Source organism: Capronia epimyces (genome assembly GCF_000585565.1).
Source record: "Capronia epimyces CBS 606.96 chromosome Unknown aczIQ-supercont1.1, whole genome shotgun sequence".
NCBI lineage: Eukaryota > Fungi > Ascomycota > Eurotiomycetes > Chaetothyriales > Herpotrichiellaceae > Capronia > Capronia epimyces.
Window position 1 is genome coordinate 829,157 of NW_006912904.1, and position 20,695 is coordinate 849,851.

The following is a 20,695-nucleotide window of genomic DNA, read 5'->3' on the forward strand; positions in this document are numbered from 1 at the left end:
TGCCCCCCTACACATACAGTACAGAGTACGGAGTAGATACACATACGTAACAGAGAGTGGCCGGTGCGGAGGAGGAGCTGAGGTCGTCATGATGTACGTATGCCAAGCATCCTTATTGACAACTTTATCTTGACGGGCGAATTTGCCATTGGCCTGAGTGTGACAGCCTTGCGTCTGCCAAGTCTGCCATCGGAACCCCCTGCCAGCCATTTATCGAACTCTGTGTTTTATTGCCGTGCCCATCAGAATCCCTGCCCCCTAGGGTCGCCAGAGACACAAGATGTGTCATCATACAACTGTCTCCAATGGTGCCAGCATCTCTTGCTCGACTCACAAGGTTCTAGATCCCCGGAGCGGGGCCTTGACTTGTCGATCGGTATGCAGGCCTCATTTACAGCCAAGTAAATGCCCTCTTGATGTTCACTTGTTCATTTGTATCGCCATCAATGTCGATGTCGAAGTCCAACATCTGCTTGGACGGGCGTCGACACGCTGCCTTATGAAGGCAGGCCCGTTGCAAAACTGTGCTGTTGAGAATTGACAGAGGTCCACAGAATAGTCGTTTAGAGGTGTTGCTACCGCATTTGGGAAGTTGATTCAATCACTTGGGAGGGCATTCAAATTGACTTGATGTTGCTTGAATTGCCATGGTCCAAATTAGGTTATGTCCGCGACAGACCTTGCAATGTCTGATCTGACGTCCCTTCGTGAGAGTCCACGGCAATCTCAGTGGCGTGTGAAACTCAAATACGAATAGAGTAGACACGGGCTCCAGCGCCAGACCTCGTGCAAGGGGGCTGTGATGACGATGACGATGACGCTTTCAGGCTTGTTACTTGTTCACCTGCCCACTAACTCGTGATTGCCTCGTTTTGGACCTGATCCACTGCGTGAAGCTGTCTCCGTCGGTGTCAGATCTTTGTGTTGCAGGACCCATCATGTTGTCACACGATTAATTGTACAGTTCGACAAATCACCGCCACTTGAGATCAGATTTCCATTGCACCGGCTATGTGTGTGTCGTAGTACGGAAAAGCTTGCTTTGGAACAGGTCTGCATCCTGAACCCAGCCGGCTAAACTAAGCTGGACTAGGCCGTTGCATCCAGTGAACCTCTAGACTCGTCTTTCCTCCCAATACACAACATCTCACCGTCTTCCCGCGTAACCGTTTCTTCCTCGGTGTGCATCTCCTGGCGGCGCCGGCGGCCAACCTGCGGGTGGCGGAGGCAGTGGCGGTAGGGACGGTGGTGGAGGCGGAAACTGGAGATTGTGGAATGCAGGGTTTCCTGGAAGATATGAGGGAGGCGGTGGCGGAGGCCACGGACCAGCCCAATGATCAGGACGCGGCGGTGGGAGCGGTATACTACCAGGTTGTAGTGGTGGCGGCGGTGGAAATGGCAGACCCATATTTGGCGTGACGGGTGGAATTGGAGGCGCGTAGCTGAAGGGTGCTGGAGTGGTGAACGTCGAAGGGTGTTTCAAACTCGTCCCTTTCAACTCAAGGGAATGCGGCCGGCCCCTTGATCGTGACCGACTTTCATGGCGACCAATACTTCGCTCTTGCTTCGATCCTCCGTGTCGAGGGCGGGATGTTGATCTACTGTAAGATCGAGAGGATCGCGAATGCTCATCCGTAGAGTCGCTGTAACGGCGCCGCTTGTAGGGGACACGACCACGGTCGCGGCTGCGACTGCGGCTTGGACTGTTGGACCTAGTTTGTCGAGGTGAACCACCGGTGTCACTTCTACCACGCCTCCTCATTTTCTCACAGAAGGAGCGCGACCAGCCGTAGTATGTGTCTCCCACAAGATCCCCTGCTTCGCCATGGTAGGATATTTCGCCCATCTCATCAAATTCGAGAGTCACCCCATTTTTTTCGAGCTTTGAGATCCTCTCATTGATACCCTGAACATCATCCAAAAATTCCTTCAGCGCGTTGACCAGACTTTCATCCGCTGGCCCGCTCGGAAGCCGTAATGCATGGACGTCGTCGGGTCGGATGGGTTGTGAGCTGTTGGGGATGATATGAGGTACAAGATTCCCTGCCGGCAGATCATAGAACCGCAGGGAGGGATCACCATGTGTTGCAGGCAAGACATAAGGGGGCTCCTTTGCTTCCCCCTGGGCTGTGGCTTGTTCTTGAGATACCGGTGCAGTTTGTGGCTGCACGTCGGCAAGCGCGTCTCGCAACTGGGCGAAGACGTCCCTACCAAAATATTGTTCATGTTCCCATAATTCAAGTAAATCTTCCAATCGCCTCAAGAGTTTCCTCTTGCGCTCCGACAAAGCTGACTGGAAAAGGTCGAGCAGGAAGGGCTGCAGGGAGCTTGTGACGCGGCCCAAGAGAGAGGCCTCTGACGTGTGGTACTTCGAGTGATGGAGAAGGTCGCTGACCAGGTAGAGGATATGGAGTCGTTGACGTGCAAGGCTGGTCTTGACGGTTTCGTCTGGCGGAAGAGCAAGGTGTCTGGATAGGGTGGTCAAATATTTCCCAAACGCACCGACGCGGTCAGCTGAAACAATGACATTTTGAAGAAGCCACTCTTTGCAGTTCTATTACTCTTCAGTCAATCCAGCCCATGAAGTTTGCATCGTCCTGGAATTGCCCAAACCTGTATGTTGTGCCTTGAGCAGCGAACTAGCGCAGCCTCCAAAGCGCTGTGAAAGGTAAGGAGGTCGTCACGAGACACCTTGATCACGTCAGGGCGCAGTAAAGCAGCTGCAAAGGATGCCTTTGCAATGACTATATGATGCGCAGCCATGCCGGAGAGGTTCAAGGAGAGACACGAAGTCCGCCAACGTGATGCACAGCATCGTTTGCAGAAGTGAGGCAGGCGTTACTCGATCATGGGGAGGTTGGCCTAGTTATCTTATCTTATCTTATATTATCAACTACAACTAATCCAGTGACCTTCCTCGTTGCCCTCTCTTCCATGTCGTAGTAGTATATACGGAGTACGGAGTACGGAGTACAGATACCGATTATATTTAGGTAGGTATACAGGAGGTACACCATGTCCCTCTGGCTCAGGTACAGAGTGCCACAAAGCTCACCATTCTTTCAAGAGATGCGGAGTACGTACCTAGTAGTTTACTGTGTCCGGCAACCGATCTCCGCGCCCTGCGCACGTGAACTGCTACTACGGTTTTCTCCGACGGTGGCATGACAAACCCAGCCCGACTCTCTCTGCGAGCCTGAGGGCCACCTGGGTCCTGCGGTGTTGTCTGACACAAGGCGTGCTCGGCGCCAGCAAACTAGGCATCTCATGCCACACCTGTTATTGATATACTACTAGTTGCTGTACTGGCGTGGCGCCTTATACGAAACTGCGATACCAGTCCACTGGCAGAGCACGCAATTTTCTCCCACTCCCACGCATTTGGCTGCAGCGCCCTCCATCTACTCAAGTGTGACTATTGAGTCATTCCTAAACCGGTGACCCCCAAGCAGTCTACACCAATCTCCTGGTTTGTTTTTCAAATCAATCATCTGCTAGGTCGAGGCCAGTCTCCTTTATAAGTACCTTAGCGTGCCCATTCTGTTGATTGTTTCCCTCGACGATTGACCGACCTGCGATTTACAATCACCAACTCTACAACTTTTGGCGCTCAATCTGCCACCATGAGTCTCTCAAGCACAGTTGCACACTCGTTCTCTCAAACGGCCATCCGCCAATTCTCTGCGCAAGCACCGAGACAAGCCACAAGACTACAATCCGCCGTTGCAGGAACGTTGATTACGTCGGCCGTCGTTCTACCGTTTGTCCCTCCTGCGATCGAGTCCAAACGCGAAAGAGACTCAGGGCACCCGAATGCATCGAAGAAGAATTATGCGCCATTGTGCTGCCACGCCTGAGACGAACCATCAACGAAGACATACTGGCGTTCACATATCCCGGGCGTTATGGATCTGGGATTTGCGGTAGCGGGGCGTATTGGGACTTGGGAATCAGCATCATATCCACCGGCGTTGTTTGGAAGCCATGAAGTGCACTTGCGCCATGCGCCGCATTGCATTCAGCTCTTTTAAAATTCGCGTTCATGCGCCATGACTGTACACAATGAAAATGTCCGACCGACAAAACTAGCTTCCTTTGTATTGCAGCACATGCTGTCTTTGATCCGTGCCTCCATTCTGACTCCGGGTATCCTGTGCACTGCTCAACTGAATCGATCTCCCTTCTTGCTTCGATATGGTTCTGCAGCTTCGTATTTGCTCTTTTCCCGGACGCGTTGCTCGCTGTCAACTGGCGCATGACCAACCGGCGCTGCGTCTTCGCTTATTTCACTGCTGGGACTTCCCGCATGGTCGAGTCCTTTCGTCTCGCCGTTCGAGTTTGTTTGCGACTTTGCTTTCTTTGCTTTGGTAGGAGGAGCGTCATTGTACGGGAAAGAGTTAGCTTCTAGGCGGTATTGACGAGCCTTTCTCTTTTGCTCTGCCTCATAGCGTGCAGCTCTGTCGGCATTGATGGACTTCTTTGCGAAATAATATGCGCCTCCGCCAGCGACACAAAGCACGCCCCAGCCGTACCTGTTAAGACGCCCAATCAGCGAGGTTGTCTTATGCAAGGATACGGTAGAAGAAAAGACCGGTGCCAGGTTTCGTCCATCACGGAGCAGCTTTGAAGCAGGAAATTGGAGACACGCGCGGCATGGTGACCTACCAAGTTGATCTGATCTAGACCAAAAGTCAGTAAATATGTAGTGGTGGTGCGGGATTGGGGTAAGACATACAGTATTCATTCTTCAATGAGACTAGTCCATTCCACAATGACCAGTGGCCGAGACAAGCTTGAGAGTGCTTTCAGGAACTTTTTCGTCAGTTGGGTTTTCTGAGAACATTAAACAGATCGGGCGGTCCGGATTGAACTTCAGCTTTAAGCCCGCACCCGGCCCGCGGATACTTTTATCCGGCCAGACTAGGGAGCAAACAGAGGCGGAGGCTGCGCCACTGGTGCACCATGTCACTAATCTGAACTCATCATCTGCCATAATGCGTCGTCTTGTCCCTCTGTGACATTCATTCCCATTCTCTCTGGGTCTCTCACTCAGTGCAGCCGCTGTCTGTGCTCCTCGAAGCCTTGCCGGCAAGGGGATTTCGATATGTCGCTCAAACGAAAAGCCCTCGAAGATGGGAGTGCGAGATCCTCCAAGCGCTCCACGCCCGCACCGTCCACTCCTATGAGCATCGACAGCGATGATGACTTTGAAGGTTCAGACGCACGCTCGCAAGATGCCAGCGACAGCGAGAAAGAGCATATCCGAAAGGCCAGAGCCAGGCTGGATTTCAGCTCGTTTCAAGGGCCCAAACACAAACAAGTGTCCTCCATATTCGGCGATAAAGACTTCTCCTGGCTGTCCTTGAAGCCCGATCACGAGAATCGACCGTTATGGATAGATCCGAATGTCTCGATGGGGTCAAAGAAAGGTCCCAAGATCACGCTTGAGAGTTTCTCTCCGTTGGCTGCCCAAGCCACGGATCTGCTTACTACAATCGCAGAGCCACAATCGAGACCGACATTTCTTCACGAATACAGATTCACGGAGCATAGCTTGTATGCCGCCTTATCGGTAGGTCTACGTGGTGAAGATATAATCCGTGCTTTAGAAAAGCTTTCGAAAACTCCCGTCCCTCAAACCGTGATCGATTTCATCAATAGGCACACCAAGACATATGGCAAGGTTCGGCTAGTCTTGCGTAACAACAAGTTCTACGTCGAGTCCGATGAACGCGAGATCATAGATATGCTACTACGAGATCCGGTGGTTGGACCATGCAAGGCCGCCGGCACTGAGGTCCAGGTGGGAAGAATCCAGACAAAGGCCACGGTGATCCAGGGCACTAGCAATGCAAAAGGAATGAAACAAGCCGACCCTGGCAATGTGGAGGTGCCTCGAGATGATCCGAGCAAGGAGAATGAAGCCATGCTTGCTGCCCTTCGGGATGAGGAGGATGAAGACGCTTACAAAGAAGCACCGAACTTCGAAATTGCTGCGAACAAGCGTGATATGGTTGCGAAGCAGTGTCTGGACATTGGATACCCCGCCATATCTGAGTATGATTTCGCCGATGACCATGAAAATCCCACCCTCCCTATCGACCTCCGACCTCAGACCCAAATTCGGCCATATCAAGAAAAGGCTCTTAGCAAGATGTTCGGCAACGGCCGCGGCAAGAGCGGTATCATAGTCTTGCCCTGTGGTGCCGGCAAAACTCTCGTGGGCATCACAGCCGGGTGTCACATCAAGAAGAGCATCGTTGTTCTCTGCACCAGCGCCATGTCCAGTTACCAGTGGGCAAACGAATTTAAAAAATGGTCGGACATTAAAGAGGAAGATATTGCCGTCTTCTCGGCCTCGGAAAAGAGGCGGTTCACAGGAGATGCTGGCGTGCTGGTCACAACCTACTCCATGATTACAGCTGGCGGCAAACGTGCTTACGACACGCAACAGATGATGGACTGGGTCTACGGCAAAGAATGGGGTTTGATGATTTTGGATGAGGTGCATGTCGTCCCCGCCAAGATGTTCCGAAAAGTCGGGGAGAACATCCGCGCTCACTGTAAACTGGGTCTCACGGCCACACTGCTTCGAGAGGATGACAAGATCACTGACCTCAATTTCATCATCGGACCCAAGCTGTACGAAGCAAACTGGATGGAGCTTGCCGACCAAGGCCATATTGCCAAAGTGCAGTGTGCCGAGGTCTGGTGTCCCATGTCGATGGAGTTCTACCAGGAATATCAAAAAGAGACGACTCGGAAACAGGCGTTGTACTACATTATGAATCCTGTCAAGTACCAGGTCTGCCAGTATCTCATCGACTATCACGAGAAACGAGGCGACAAGATCATTGTGTTTAGTGATAACCTATTTGCCTTGCAACATTACGCAGTGACGATGAAGAAGCCATTCATCTACGGGGACACGAGCAACCAGGAAAGGATCAACATTCTCGAAAACTTCCAACACAATGAGATGATCAATACCATCTTTCTCTCCAAGATCGGTGACACATCTCTCGACTTGCCCGAGGCCACCTGCCTGATCCAAATTTCGTCGCACTATGGATCTCGACGTCAAGAAGCTCAGCGACTCGGGAGAATTCTACGAGCCAAACGCCGTAATGACGAAGGATTCAACGCTTTTTTCTATTCGCTGGTTTCCAAGGACACCACCGAAATGGCGTACAGCGCAAAGAGACAGGCTTTCCTCGTGGACCAAGGCTACGCCTTCAAGACAATCACGCACTTGGCCGGCATGTCAGAAATGCCTGGACTAGCATACACTACTGCCCGTGAGCGCAACGAGTTGCTTGCCCACGTCATGTTGCAGCAAGAAACGGCGGCTGACGTTGAAAAGATCGACGATAACATGTGGAGTCATCTGAGCGGAGGCGGTAGTGCTGCGGCCAGAGCAAAGGCGAAGAAAATGCAGGTTCGCAGACAAGCCGTGTTGATGGCGGATGCGAGCGGTGGCGGTACTATGGCCCCGATGTATCGAGAACAGGACCGGAGGAGCAAGAAGAGCCAGATGCCGGAAAGTGAATGGTTCAAAAAGGAGGCCCGACGTCGCGAGTTGGCGGCCAAGAAGCGCCGGAAGGAAAAAATGGAGGCCGAAAAGGCAGCCGGGGGTGCGTAGAGGTAACCGTAGAGCCTTGGGACCTCTATTCTGTCTTGCAGCTAAAGGTTCTAAAGGTTCATAATGACCAGTCCTGATCCTTTGATTTCATACCATCTTGGATATGCAGCCTCTTCTCTTCCTCTACAGCTCGGTTGAGGTAGTGTCAATTCTTGGTGAGTGCAGACACGGATGGTCATCGTCATCGACATCGCAAGACAGAAGATATAGCTTCTTATTCGCCACAAGGTAGCTCCCCGTGGCCCATGTACAGTACCGATTCTGTGTCGGCCATCGTTCGCCGCAGTTATAGTTACAGTACCACGGGCCTCTCAGGAAGAGGGAAAGATATCGAAGTTTGATGTTTCAGCTCTCCGCAATGACGCATGCTCCGGCTGAACAATCAAAGAATAGGCACAGACAAACTAATAGAATAAATCCATATTCAGGAGCAATGCCGTAGTTGCCGCTCTCTTCTGCTGCCTCAGGCGCCTCAGGCGTCTGCCTGCTGACCACGCACTAATGTTTTTTATCATCCATCAAACCTCGCGCACGGAACCGCGTGGCGGACCGTTTCCACCCTGCCCTTGACTCGCACTCCTCCCAGTTACACCACCTACTCGACCGACCAAGCCGCCAAGGTTGAGACCTTGCACACCCTGCACCAGCCTGGATCCCACCGCATCAACGGCACCTCGAGGCTGCGACAGACTCGGCCCTTCGCGCTTTCCCTCCGTTGCGACCTGGAAGAGCTTCACATTGGTGCCGTTCCAGACCCCCACCGGTGCAGCCGTGGCTCCTGCACCGGTCAAGGTCGCAGCTGTAGATGAGGTGGGCGCAATGGTCATCTCCGCCGTGAAAATCAGAGACCAGAGCACAGACATGTACCAGCCCAGAGAAAGCGGGGACCACTCGAACAGATGAACCCTGATAGGACTCGGAGATGAAAGAATGGCAGAGATGGCCGGCTGATTAGCCGTCGAGGGAATCTGGCTGCGAAAGTCGGTGAGCGTGAAGTCCTCGTGGGCGAGAGATGAGCGACGAGACGATGGAATCGACGGCGAGTCCGCACTGTTGTCGTGTGCGTTGATGCCTGATCTTTCCGACGCCAAGGGATGAGTTGACAGGACCTTGATCACAGTGAGCAGCGTATGTAAAGGAAGTTCGGGCAGCCAGCTCTCTAGCCATTCAGGTGTGGGCGTGAAGGCACCTCGGCTGGTGTGGTAACTGGATATGGTGGCAAGACTGGCTGCGCTGTTTTGTCGAGAGAACGTTGGTGCTCCAGCGGGCATCTTTCCTCTGGCCTTTTCGGACATGCCATGAAGTTGGATAGGAACGCTGTCGTCAGCTACGGAGGACGACGCTATAGAAGGAGTTCGTGAGGTCCGCATCGACTGTGTCGACTGTGATGGCGTCGGTACCACTTCATTGTCCGAGTCGTCCGAGTCACCAATGGCGAACGTGCCATCCACCCCCTCATCTGGACTAGGAGATGTTGGGGCAGCCCGAGTTGGCGATGTGACAGTGTCCGTCGTAGAAGACCTGGAGAGGTTATTGCTCACGTCGCTGAGAGCAGCCTCCTTGCGACGTCTCGCCGCTCGCTCAATCTCAGCATGACCGCCCTCCAAAGTCAACTCCCTCAGGGCCAAAATTCGTTTTCTTGCTCGCCAGACAGCGTAGACCAGATTGGCGTTTGAGGTGTACTGATGCTCAATCATGGCGTTGATCGACTCAAGAAGAGCATGCAGAAGCAGATGGTTGGTTTCATTTGCAAGTAGAAAACTGGGCGAGGCCATTGACGAAAGGAGCTGTACCAGTCGACTACTGGTCGCCAAGGACAGATTCTGCACGTAAGCCGCCATGTTGTTAATGACAGCCAGTAGTGCTGGATACACCGCTTCCAGCTTGCCTTTACTGCCCGTGATCAACGTGTGGATGGATACGATGAGGAAATCAGCGTACGTCCCTCGAAAGTTGTTCAATCGAATCGACGGCGGAAGAGTGTCCTGGGCTTCGAATTTCTTGTTGAGATTGTTCCCAAAACTTGGCTCCACGCTCATGGTTTGAAGGACAAACACGCACATACGCACGATGCCTTGCTTGGAGACATCCGTTTTGTGCTCGATGGCGTAGAAAAGCATGAGGATGATGAAGTCGTGAGCACGGTTGGACTCGATTATGAAGGACCGGAATCTCTTGTTGCATTGGAGCACTTCCCAGAACAACATGATCATTTCAGGAGCCCATTTGACCGACTTTTGACTTCCCGGTAGGTACGAGGCCGTGGCTTGCATGGGCTGACTCAGGACTTGGGTCATGCCATCCGCCAGGAATTGGAAATCCTCTGGTCTGTGCAGGCGACCAAGAAAGTGGCGATAGAAGTTTTTCGGCACCGCGCCATGTGCATCTTCCGGGACTGGATACAGCAGAAGGACAAGAAGGAGTTCCAAGCTGTATACCACCAGCGTCTGCTTCGAGTCTCGGCGGACGACATGGTCATAGGGGAGTCGCCACGATGTGACATTCGACTTGATTGCCGTGTTCATCAAAGAGCACAGGACCGACAAGACTACCTGTTTGTCTGGGCACGTCGCCATATAAGTAATGGCTTTGATGCCTTGGACAGGTAGGAGCGCAGCTGGTATGTACATGGCCTTGCTGGTCAATGTCAAGAGCAGCCTCAAGACTTCACATCGGTTGTTGTCGAGTTCTTTGTTGGTCGGGATGGACGATTTGCAGCCGATGCCGCTCTGCCAGATAGAATACGTCACCTTGCTCTTTGCCTGTGGCAGATCAGGGATTGTGAAGCCGGCGTAAAAGAGCAGGTCGGTCAAGGTGTCGATCAGTTCTTCTGCCAGCGGTTTCGCAGCCTCAAATTCCGGCTCCTGGTTGTCCTGGGTCTCGTCGTCGTTGTCACCTTGATGTTCGTCAAACAACACCTCGCCCGAAACCTGCGCTCTTCTCGTTCTGCGACGGCGCATTCCCCAAAAGAACGTCTCCTCCCATTCTGCCAGCTGGTCTGCTTCGTACACGTATGGAAGCAAGCGGGTGAGGACGCGGATGCAATTGAGAGCATCTCTCTCTGGAGCCAAATCCGGGTCTGGAAACGATGGATGGTTTTTCAGGATGTTGAGTCGCGATGTCACGGCGAGAATGAGGGTTTCCAGGTTCTCAAGCGCAGCGTCTCGGGTCCGGCGAACATCCGCATGGGTAAAGAGGCTGAAGACGTCCTCGACCGATTCAGGCAGTTCCCAGAACTGAAGCCGTCAGTAAGACTTAGTAAATCAAACCACAGTTTGCTGCACTTACACCTGTCCAGTAAGGGTCATTGGCCGGGATATTCCTCTCCTCGGACAACCTGAAGATGCCCTGCTTGAAGACCAACTTCGACTCTGAGGCACCCATGGTGCAGACCGGTCATGGCAGCGCAGCCAGCCTCAGATCACGGGGGTTTGAGAGACGTAGAGAGATCTTGAGGTCTCAGAGTAAGCAATGAGCTAAACGAAAGTCGTGTCGCAATGTTTGTACTGCATGGTAGGTATCGACTGTCCTACATGCCCGAGATATAAATCCGCAGTTGGGGCCGCATGCCAGGGTGTCGGAGGCTGCGAGGCCGCAACTACGTAAACACGCAACTTTGTCCTAAAAGAGGTTAAGGGCACTTGGCGATCACGTGGGAGGCCAAATTTAGACCTGGCCGACCATTCACCCTCCTTGAGCTCATTCGAAGGAATTGTCTGTTCTCGATATAATGGCATTGTTTATCAATGCTTCTTGGTTGTAAACAATCTATAAAGCCCCATGCAACTTTCGCGTCGATGGTAGATGACCGATTTGGGCTGAGAAGCTGGCCAGTAAGCAATTCAATGGGCAGCGTTCCAGTTGCCGTGCATGACCTCCTCTTCTCTGTAGGACTCGTGGTCATCTGGAATCGTAACACTGGAGACGCCGACGGCCGTTGGCGTGGATCGAACCCCAGGATCCCTTTGTTTTGCAACATTCCATGATCACTTTTCTGCATCCTCGATGAGAAAGGATCTACTGACGGCCAGAGGCTACCCCATGGTCTTCTCCAGAGAACTCTCGGTGTCGAAACTCACTGGCGTGGGCGTGGTCTTTCTGTACATGGCCAAGGCTGGGAAGAAATGTCCTGGGTGGACGAAGGTTTGTAGGATTGTCGCGAGGCCGACCATACTAGAATGAAATTAGTGGACTGAGCAAGGACTATCCTTTGTGACCAGCAAACCTACCAGCTATCAGTGCCAATGAAGAGAGGTTGATCCTGCATGATAGGGTTCCGCCAACCACCGGCCATCTCGGCAATGCGGTAGACACATCGAGCAAATATGGCCAAGTATACAACGATGAGAGCAATGATGAACGTGCGGAACCGTGAATTGTGTAGTAAGGACTGCGCAACCGGCGATAGCGGCTGAGCTGCTCTGTATCTTCGCACCAGGTAGTCCAGGGTCGCAACGGCGAATATCAAAAGCGTCAGGACCTGCCATGATATACCCGCAATCATGAGATGGTCACCGACATCTCGGAAGCTGTCATCGTCCCCGGCCGTTGCTGCAATTGCTCCACCGGCGGCTTGGAGGACTAGGGCGCAGAAGTCTGCCGTGATAAAGGCCCATGTGTAGTATTTCGGCCGGATTCTCGACCATTCTCGGCCAAATTGCAACACCAAATGCTTCAAGATCAGGTAAATAGCGGCCGAGTTCAGGGCAGGCGAGAGCGTGAGACAGCAGATTTGAATCTGGAAGCCGGTGATGTTGTATGGATTGTTGTGCATCAGGCATCGCCCAATGTAGCCGATACAGCCTGCAAGACAGGCAAGAGACATTGCGAGCATATAGGTGCAGGTACGGTAGCGTAAGCCCAGCGCAAGATTAGCCACGAAGCAGACCGCAAATAGGGCAGCAAAGAATGCATTCCACCCCAAGATCGGGTAGTAGCCGTAGATGGAGGCCTCTACAGGACATGCCTCACTGACTCGACCGCAGTGGAGAGGATTAACGTGGGCTGGATCGACAGGCATGTTGGGCTTGACTGCTGAACGCTTATGACCAAAAATGCGGAATGGAGAACAGTTTGGGAATGCGAGAAAAAGCAATGAGAAGTATAAAAAGATCTCTGCACGCAAGAACTCTTTCCCCAAGGCAATGGCCGAGCAACCAAGTAGATATCTTACCTTGATTGTGCTTTCTATTTAACGGATGCTCTGACTGACCTAGTGATGTTGGTGATGGCTGGACGAAAGTATGCCACCGTGGCGAGGTCTGGCTAATACGAAAAGGGTCATACGCAGTCTCATGCACCACTATGCCTGATGTAGGTTTATTCCACGAGGCTGCGGCTGGAGGGCTGGAGCGATTCGTGTCGTCATGACTTCTTTACGGCCGAGTGTTTCGTGTGGATTGATACCACGAACGTCGAACGCTGAACGCGGTTGTCGTCCTTGTTGGTGTCCGTGTCCGAATCTCACTGGGATTGCAAAAGGGTAACAAGTCTTGCGACGGGAAGGGTAACAAGTCTTGCGACGGGCGTCGTCAACTAACCACCGGTGGGTTGCTTCTAGCGACTGGATGAGTCTGATAACACGCAGAATTGCATAACAGGCGGCAGAGGAAGGTGAGGCGAGAACAGACAAAGCGGGAAGGTCAGGCGGAAACATGGGGCGCAGCCTTGCCAAGTGGCGGGCAGCAAAAGGAAACCCCATGGGGCCTTGGACACCGGTGAGGCTGCAATTCATCTATGCTCCAAGAACAACAACCACATCAGTTTCTTTGTCCACGGAGATGCCCAAGCGCCTTGCTGTCTCTTCACGAAGTCACCCAGCTTGTCTTTTAGTCTTGAACCCCCCAAAGTATATAACGGTCGCTGTGGAAGTGCGGCTGTCTGTTACTCCCTCTGCCTTTGCCTCCACAGCCTTATTACTATGAATCTGTTCATTTCAAACCTCGACGCGAGATTCCCCAAAGAGGAATTGGAAGATTCCCTGTCTCCTACTCTCCGCGAACTTCAGATCCATGTCTTCGATATTCGAAAAGCAGTCAGCAAGACCTTTGCTATACTCACAATTGCAGATTCATCAAAGGCTCAAAAGTTGCTGGTTCTGGCTGGCAAGAATCCAGCTCTCCTCTCCTCTCCCTCCGGAAAGCATGCATTGTTCCGGATAAGCCGCTACCCCATTGATCCTTACTTGTTGCGTGCACTACGCAAAGAAGAGAAGGACCGCCAGAACCCCCAAGCATGGCAGAAGTCTTCGAAGCGGTCTGCGGAAGCCCAGCACAGCCAAAAGGAGGCAGGGCTGAAGATCACAGCACTACAGTGTGGGCGCTGGGAGACTATAACCGGGAAGACTGTCTTCGTACCCTACTTCGAGCTGCAAACAGACGGCAGCCTGACAAGAGATGGACCTGCGCTGGTTGCCCGCATGAACACCTCTGCTTCCAAGTTCCACGATCTTGTCATGGATCTATCCAGCATCTTGGCTTTTGCTATACCGAGTCAGGGTGCCTCCAATGCTTTGATGATCACTCTGACGCTTGCGCCAAAGATCTATGAGGATGAGAAGCCTGATTCTAGCAACCCGTTGCTTGAAATGTTCGAGGGCATGTCCCTGGGTCCGGCCCCAGTGAGGAGATTCCGTGATACCAAATTACCCGGTGTGGATCCTGTAATTGTTAGCAGCTGCTTGACATACAGCATACTTGTCGCTTCAGGGGTTGTCGACCTGGAGCGTCGCATCAAATTACTGACATCTCACCGAATCCCCGTCACGAGAGTGCCTCCCCTATCTACTAGTCCCCGAATTGGAAACTTCAAGGAACAACTCTTGAAGCTCAACTCACAGATTGTGAGATTGAACTGTTCCTTTGCATGGAGATTTCAGATACATGCACTTTGGGCCAATGGCCTTTTGTCTCCCGCCGAGGTGGAACATCTGCTGCCTACCATGAGTGGCCTGCGAACTCGGTCAGGCGAAGCAACCCTCATTGCAGTCTTACGAAGACTGAATCTGCAACTACCTCCTAATGATGCCGCCACGGATCCTCAGACGGGTGGTGTGAAGGGTGCCCTGAACGCCATAACCGAGCAAGCACACCTTCTGTTCGAAGATGGTGGCGCGCAGACGCCGACACGAGATGAGGTCTTAGTTCACCGTGTCACAGTTACCCCAACTGGCATCTATCTCGATGGCCCAGAGTATATCGCGGCAAATAGAGTCTTGCGACAGTACCGTGCACATTCAGACTGCTTTCTTCGAGTCCTTTTCTCCGACGAGAATGAGATGCGAATGGGGTTTGATCGAGATTGTTCCAACGAACGAGTCCTCCGCGGTCGATTTCTGTCAATTCTAAGCGCTGGCTTGAACATTGCAAACGAACATTTTGACTTCCTCGGGTTTTCACATTCGTCTTTACGGTCACAGACATGCTGGTTCATGCGACCTTTTGTTCACGACGGGAGTTTGTTATTAGCCAAAGCAGTCATCAGCCAGCTTGGTGAATTCAGCGGCATTAGATGTGCGGCAAAATGTGCAGCACGGATTGGTCAGGCGTTCTCGGAGACTACGTCCGCCGTCCTGGTGGATCCGAGCATTGTCCAAGTATACTCCGATGTCAAGGTTGGAGATTACATGATGACTGACGGCTGTGGCACGATTTCCAAGTCGACGTGGACACGCCTCAGGGGCAGTACACAGTCTGAGGACCAGCCCACCTCATACCAGATCCGCTATAAAGGTGAGAGAGTGCCGCTGAGGGTGCTTCGCTAACTGGTTTACAGGAGCCAAAGGAATGCTGACACTGGATACCCGGCTCCGAGGAGAACAAATCCGACTGCGAGAGTCGATGGTAAAGTTCATTGGCAGTCCATCCAACGAGCTTGAAATCTGTGGTACCAATCGCCGACCCCTTCCGTTCAAGCTAAACCGGCAACTTATCAAGATCCTTGAGGACTTTGGGGTCTCGGCCTCCGTGTTTGAGAAATTACAAGAGGATGATATCCAACGACTGCGCCTGAGCGCATCCTCACGATCCGTCGCGGTCAATTTTCTCATCAAACGATTATCCGACAGTAGCAATGGCTTACCCACCCTTCTCAGGCACCTCGAACACATTGGGATTGATGCCACCGAGGACAGCTTCGTGCGAGAAGTACTCGGGGCGTTGTTGCAGGTCCAACTCCGAGAGATCAAGTACCGAAGTCGCATTCTGGTTCCGGGTGCGCTCACTCTCTACGGCATTAGCGACGAGACCGGTTGGCTGAAGGAAGGCGAGGTCTTTGTCACTTTCGTCGAGGAGGAGAGCCGGAAGCATTCCTGTCTGAATGGCCGTGTCGCGGTGACTCGATCTCCTGCTCTCCACCCCGGGGACGTGCAGGTTGTTCAAGCTGTCGCACCGCTGCCGAGCTCGGCTCTCTGGGATCTCCGCAACTGCGTCGTGTTCAGCCAGCAGGGTTCTCGTGACCTACCCAGCATGTTGAGCGGCGGCGATCTCGATGGCGATCTCTACAACATCATCTACGACGAGAAGCTCATACCGCAGCAACAGGCGGATCCTGCAGCTTACCTACCCGTACAGCCTCCTGACATTGGTCGCCCGGTCACTGTGGATGATATGGCCAACTTCTTCGTGGACTTTATGCAAAATGACCAGCTGGGTAGGATTGCCACTCTCCATCAAGTGTTTGCCGACCGTGACGGCACCTTTTCAGCCAACTGTCTCCTGCTCGCGGCACTGCACTCAACTGCCGTGGATTTTTCCAAGACTGGCGTCCCGGTCGATAGCAAAAAGATCCCGAGAGGCCCTTCTTGCAGACCTGACTTCATGGCGCCAAGCGCAAGCACCAAGGTAGAGAAAGGTATCAAGAGAGCTGAAGAGATGGCCTCCACGGATAATACTGGACAATTCCGCTATTTTGAGTCCGAGCGAATCCTCGGCCGCCTTTATCGCGCTGTGGATGAGAACACATTCTTTCAGGATCTCGAGGACGATACTTCGTCTCTATTCAGCAAGATGGCTGACGATAACGTGCTGCAAGACATCCTGGACTGGGTGCGGTCATACGTCAACCACTCGCGCATTGAGTCTTACTATACAATTGCCAGGACAGTCCGAGATTAGTAAGTGCTATACTGTCGTAACTATGCCGAGAGAAGCTAAACAGGATACACAGCTACGAGTCGAATCTGCTGGACATCATGTCCCTCTATGCGGGGCGCCGGACCGAGCAACTCACCGAGAAAGAAGTGCTCATCGGCACCATCATGGGCCGTTCTGGGGCGGGAAACAGATATCAGCGAGAACAGTCGGACGACATGAAGGCCCGGTTCAATCGCGACCTTCGAGATATCAAAGCTTGGATGATCAACCACCCTGCCGTTGTCGGTAATATTGATGGTGATGATGATGATGACAATGACCATGATGACGGTTTTGTGAGCCTGGCTGCTGCCTGTTTGGAAATTGCTGTACAAGAACCCAGCAAGTTGAGCAGCTTTGGATGGTTTGCTGCAGGATTATGTGTCCCCGAGATCATGAAGGACAGGGAAGTGTCGTCGGTATATGACACGGGGAGGTTTGGATTCCTCGGTGCTTGATGAATCATGATTATGAGATGGTTGAGCAGGTCTGGATAGGATTGCCTTGGCAGAATGTGTTGGAGAGATTTCTTTTGGTTATGGTTATGGTTAGGGTTAGGGCTATGTGAAGAATCAACCCAGCAGGGACAAGGACATGGACATGATCTCGAATCGTGGTGACATGAACGTGCGCATCTACAAGTTAATGGTCATTGAATGATGGTTCAGGCTGAATTGCGTTGCGTCCAGTGGTTTGTGACGATGCTATATGTACCCAGGTAGTTTTGCCTATGCCTTAGTTATTCCTGTCAACTCAGTTGTTAGGCTACTCTTCAGACTCACGGGAAGGCGTGGGTCATGCGAATTGGATTGGACCAACCCTTGGAAGTCCAAGGTGCTGAAGAACCCCCAGTAGCCGGACTCTGGATCTACTCATACTCATCACACCGGTCAGCCTTGGCCAACACCAGTCAATTCTATTGGCTGATATGGATATTTCTATCTGCGCAGTTCTGTCTGCCTGATCCGAGTACGACCTTGTCTTGAAATTGGTCAGGCATCTTGCCAATTTCAACCATGATATCTGATATCATCAAGGACATCCTCTGCTGACCTAAATAATCTACCACGAGGACTGAATAATACCACTCGGAGTTCGTTTGCCCAAGTGGGTGGGCACTTCCCGCGGCTATCCCAATCCCGAAAAATGGCCAACCAAAGATATCATTATACCCGCATGGGCGATCCGTCGCATCAAATCCGCCTGGTCAAGATTCTTCCTCGACGCGACAGGAAAAGAATTCATCTCGAGCTAGAACTTGCCTCGATCCATGAAGTCCCGGGCCGGTATGAGGTTGTCTCGTATATGTGGGGATCCCCAACCGCCACCCCTGAGCGGCATGTCCTCGTCAACGGCAAGACGTTGGCATTGCGCGACAACATATGGCGGTGCTTGAAACATCTGCGCGACCACCAGTTGACGAGATCACGACTATGGATCGACTCGATCTGCATCAATCAATCTGATGACCATGAGAAGGGCCATCAGGTGACCAAGATGCGGCAAATCTTCCACGAAGCGTCCAGAGTCTTGATCTGGCTGGGCTCAACCAGTTTACAGACATACCTGCAAACTCCGACTCCGACTGCAGGGTTAGGGTCGGAGAGCTTAAGGGACAGCATCGAAGGCCTTCCTCCAAAAGATTGGGACTGTTGGTTAGATATCCTAGGCCATTCTGACCCCCAGTCTCCCCATCTGGAAAATCAGATCATGAGTATCGTGTATAACCCGTACTGGCGGAGGCTGTGGATTATCCAAGAAGTGGCACTTGCCCGCAATGCGTGTATTATTTTCGGCAAGGCTCTGCTGGGGAAAGACTACATGTCGGCAATATACCAGGCGGCCCGTGAGAATTCCAAACCGGGTTACCGTTCGTGGGTGGCGAGGCAACGGGATCCAAGCATGACCAACTCAGGTACCAGCTTGCTGGACCATCATCCGATGTTACACGTCAGTCGCAACCACAAAAGGGGACCAGAAGCAGAAGTCGGTCAAAGGAATGGTGGGAGTGAGAATTCCATTTGCCGATTGATATCAAGTTATCACTGGCAAGAATGTACCGATCCACGAGACTATGTCTATGGCCTCATGGGTCTTGTCGAGCCCGAGCCTGATCCACGATTCGAGATTGATTATACCTCCTCCAACGAAGAGGTTGCCATCCGAGCACTGCAGTACCTTGGTGAGGAAGGGGCAACGCTGGAACTAGGCTCAGGCTTGAATTTGGAAGCTGCAGCCGCTTTGCTGAAAGCTCTGGCCGTCACAAGCTCGACTTACTTGAGAGCCTTGACTGAGCAAACATGGCCCTTTGAGAGGGTCGAAGCGATGCAGAGGACGACTAGCCTTCGGTTTCGCATCCTCAACTGGGGCATGACGGTTGTTACTGTAGAGTCAGAGTCAGAGTCAGAGTCAGAGTCAGAGTCAAAGCCAGACGCGGACGACACCTACGATCAAGTTCTGCAGATGCCTGTATTGGGAAATCTCACCAAGACCCTCCATGTCATGGAAATGGACCCAAACACTTCCGTCAGGCTGCTGGATGGGCGAATTAAGCGATTAACCCCCATCCCCGCCACCGGGAATGCATCCGATGTTTCCCACAGAGACGATGGAGATTCCAGATCCAGCTATTTTCAGCCCGGTGCTATGGCTTTGTGTTTTCTTGATTTCTTTTCTGCCGTCATAGTACGCCGCACACGCACACGCACACGCAGCTCTGACGGTGACGGTGACGGTGACGGCACAATTGAGATGGAGATGGGCATGGAGATGGAGATTGAGCATTTTATCACGCCGGACATGACTAGTCCACCCCATAAGCCATCGTTATGGCTCGAGCTGCAACTTCCAAAGCCTGTGCGGGATGCCTTACGAAGAGAGATTAATACTTGCGCTATAGACTGGTCCTGGGCCGAGGCCGGGGCAGGAGGAGGAGAACCGTCTCAGGTTCAATCCTTTCTCCATCTTTCCACTCTGGAAGTCGTCTCGATGTGCGAACCGATTGCACCGAAAGCGTCTGATATGGCCGAGTTCTGGAAGAATAGCTGAAATGAGCTGAACTGAGCTGATGTGATCTAGTCTGATTGGATTACTGTATGAGCAACTACTATTGTATGCATATACGTATATAAGACCTCACATCTTAGTCGACATGACCCTCAAATCTCAGGAGTCGACATAACAGCATCCAACCCGGGTGGACGGAGAAGAACTGATTTACAAATTTACAGCAGAACCGTGTTGGACGTGATGTGACTGCAGCTTTGGGGGGTTCAGAGGACGAGCAGGGGTTCTATGTTGTGCCAAATGGAAAGAGGATGTGGTTAGGACCGAACATCACATCAACGGGCGTAGGAAGGATCAGCCACATCCGTACCGTCAAGTACCCCAAGAGCTTCACGAGGACAGATGAGGGTCAAGATCGATATTGGTGAGCAACAGAGTAGATAACTTTAATTATTTGTATCTAAATCTGTATCTATACACCATCTATCCGACCTGCCACGTACATGTACGTAAGCGGAGGAACTAGTCCTGACAACCCCTCGAGATGTGGGAGTGTCCCTGTTGGTCTATTGGCAGGAAAATCAGACCATTAGTGGTGTTCTTTTGTTCATTCTGCCTGTACTCCCTACGTGTCCAATCAACCCTCCAAGTCGACGGTACTCCGTATCTTTATTTCCGTATATCGAACCTCTAAGTCGAAGGTGGTCCGTTTATATATCTCCGTATGTCGACCCCGCCTGACCGAACAAGAGCTTAGGGGCTTCTTGACTCAACCACAAGCATTGCACACCCGTCATATTCAATCCCTATAGAGGCTCACTCTACTACTACTACTACTACTACTACTACTACTACTACTACTACTACTACTACTACTACTACTACTACTACTACTACTACTACTACTACTACTACT

The 20,695-nt window shown here is 52.2% G+C and overlaps 7 protein-coding genes across 7 annotated transcripts; 3 read left to right on the plus strand and 4 right to left on the minus strand.

Annotated features, from left to right (window-relative positions):
- Window positions 1-1,494: 1,494 nt before the first annotated feature.
- On the minus strand, window positions 1,495-2,763 carry A1O3_00317 (uncharacterized protein; the record flags this gene model as incomplete). The annotated part of the gene is made up of 3 exons (XM_007730467.1): window positions 1,495-1,712; window positions 1,771-2,554; window positions 2,614-2,763. 3 exons carry the CDS (start codon window positions 2,761-2,763, stop codon window positions 1,495-1,497), a joined length of 1,152 nt encoding a protein of 383 aa, XP_007728657.1.
- A 1,399-nt stretch (window positions 2,764-4,162) lies between these two features.
- A1O3_00318 (uncharacterized protein) lies at window positions 4,163-4,744 on the minus strand (the record flags this gene model as incomplete). Its single annotated transcript, XM_007730468.1, has 2 exons — window positions 4,163-4,621; window positions 4,736-4,744. The coding sequence occupies 2 exons, from the start codon at window positions 4,742-4,744 to the stop codon at window positions 4,163-4,165; spliced, it is 468 nt and encodes a 155-aa protein (XP_007728658.1).
- Window positions 4,745-5,104: 360 nt separating this feature from the next.
- On the plus strand, window positions 5,105-7,642 carry A1O3_00319 (DNA excision repair protein ERCC-3; the record flags this gene model as incomplete). The annotated part of the gene is made up of 1 exon (XM_007730469.1): window positions 5,105-7,642. The coding sequence occupies one exon, from the start codon at window positions 5,105-5,107 to the stop codon at window positions 7,640-7,642; it is 2,538 nt and encodes an 845-aa protein (XP_007728659.1).
- Window positions 7,643-8,160: 518 nt separating this feature from the next.
- A1O3_00320 (uncharacterized protein) lies at window positions 8,161-11,026 on the minus strand (the record flags this gene model as incomplete). Its single annotated transcript, XM_007730470.1, has 2 exons — window positions 8,161-10,878; window positions 10,931-11,026. 2 exons carry the CDS (start codon window positions 11,024-11,026, stop codon window positions 8,161-8,163), a joined length of 2,814 nt encoding a protein of 937 aa, XP_007728660.1.
- A 650-nt stretch (window positions 11,027-11,676) lies between these two features.
- On the minus strand, window positions 11,677-12,662 carry A1O3_00321 (uncharacterized protein; the record flags this gene model as incomplete). The annotated part of the gene is made up of 2 exons (XM_007730471.1): window positions 11,677-11,815; window positions 11,872-12,662. 2 exons carry the CDS (start codon window positions 12,660-12,662, stop codon window positions 11,677-11,679), a joined length of 930 nt encoding a protein of 309 aa, XP_007728661.1.
- A 900-nt stretch (window positions 12,663-13,562) lies between these two features.
- Window positions 13,563-17,231, plus strand: A1O3_00322 (uncharacterized protein; the record flags this gene model as incomplete). Its single annotated transcript, XM_007730472.1, has 3 exons — window positions 13,563-15,372; window positions 15,416-16,754; window positions 16,808-17,231. The coding sequence occupies 3 exons, from the start codon at window positions 13,563-13,565 to the stop codon at window positions 17,229-17,231; spliced, it is 3,573 nt and encodes a 1,190-aa protein (XP_007728662.1).
- A 688-nt stretch (window positions 17,232-17,919) lies between these two features.
- Window positions 17,920-19,821, plus strand: A1O3_00323 (uncharacterized protein; the record flags this gene model as incomplete). The annotated part of the gene is made up of 1 exon (XM_007730473.1): window positions 17,920-19,821. One exon carries the CDS (start codon window positions 17,920-17,922, stop codon window positions 19,819-19,821), a length of 1,902 nt encoding a protein of 633 aa, XP_007728663.1.
- Window positions 19,822-20,695: the final 874 nt, after the last annotated feature.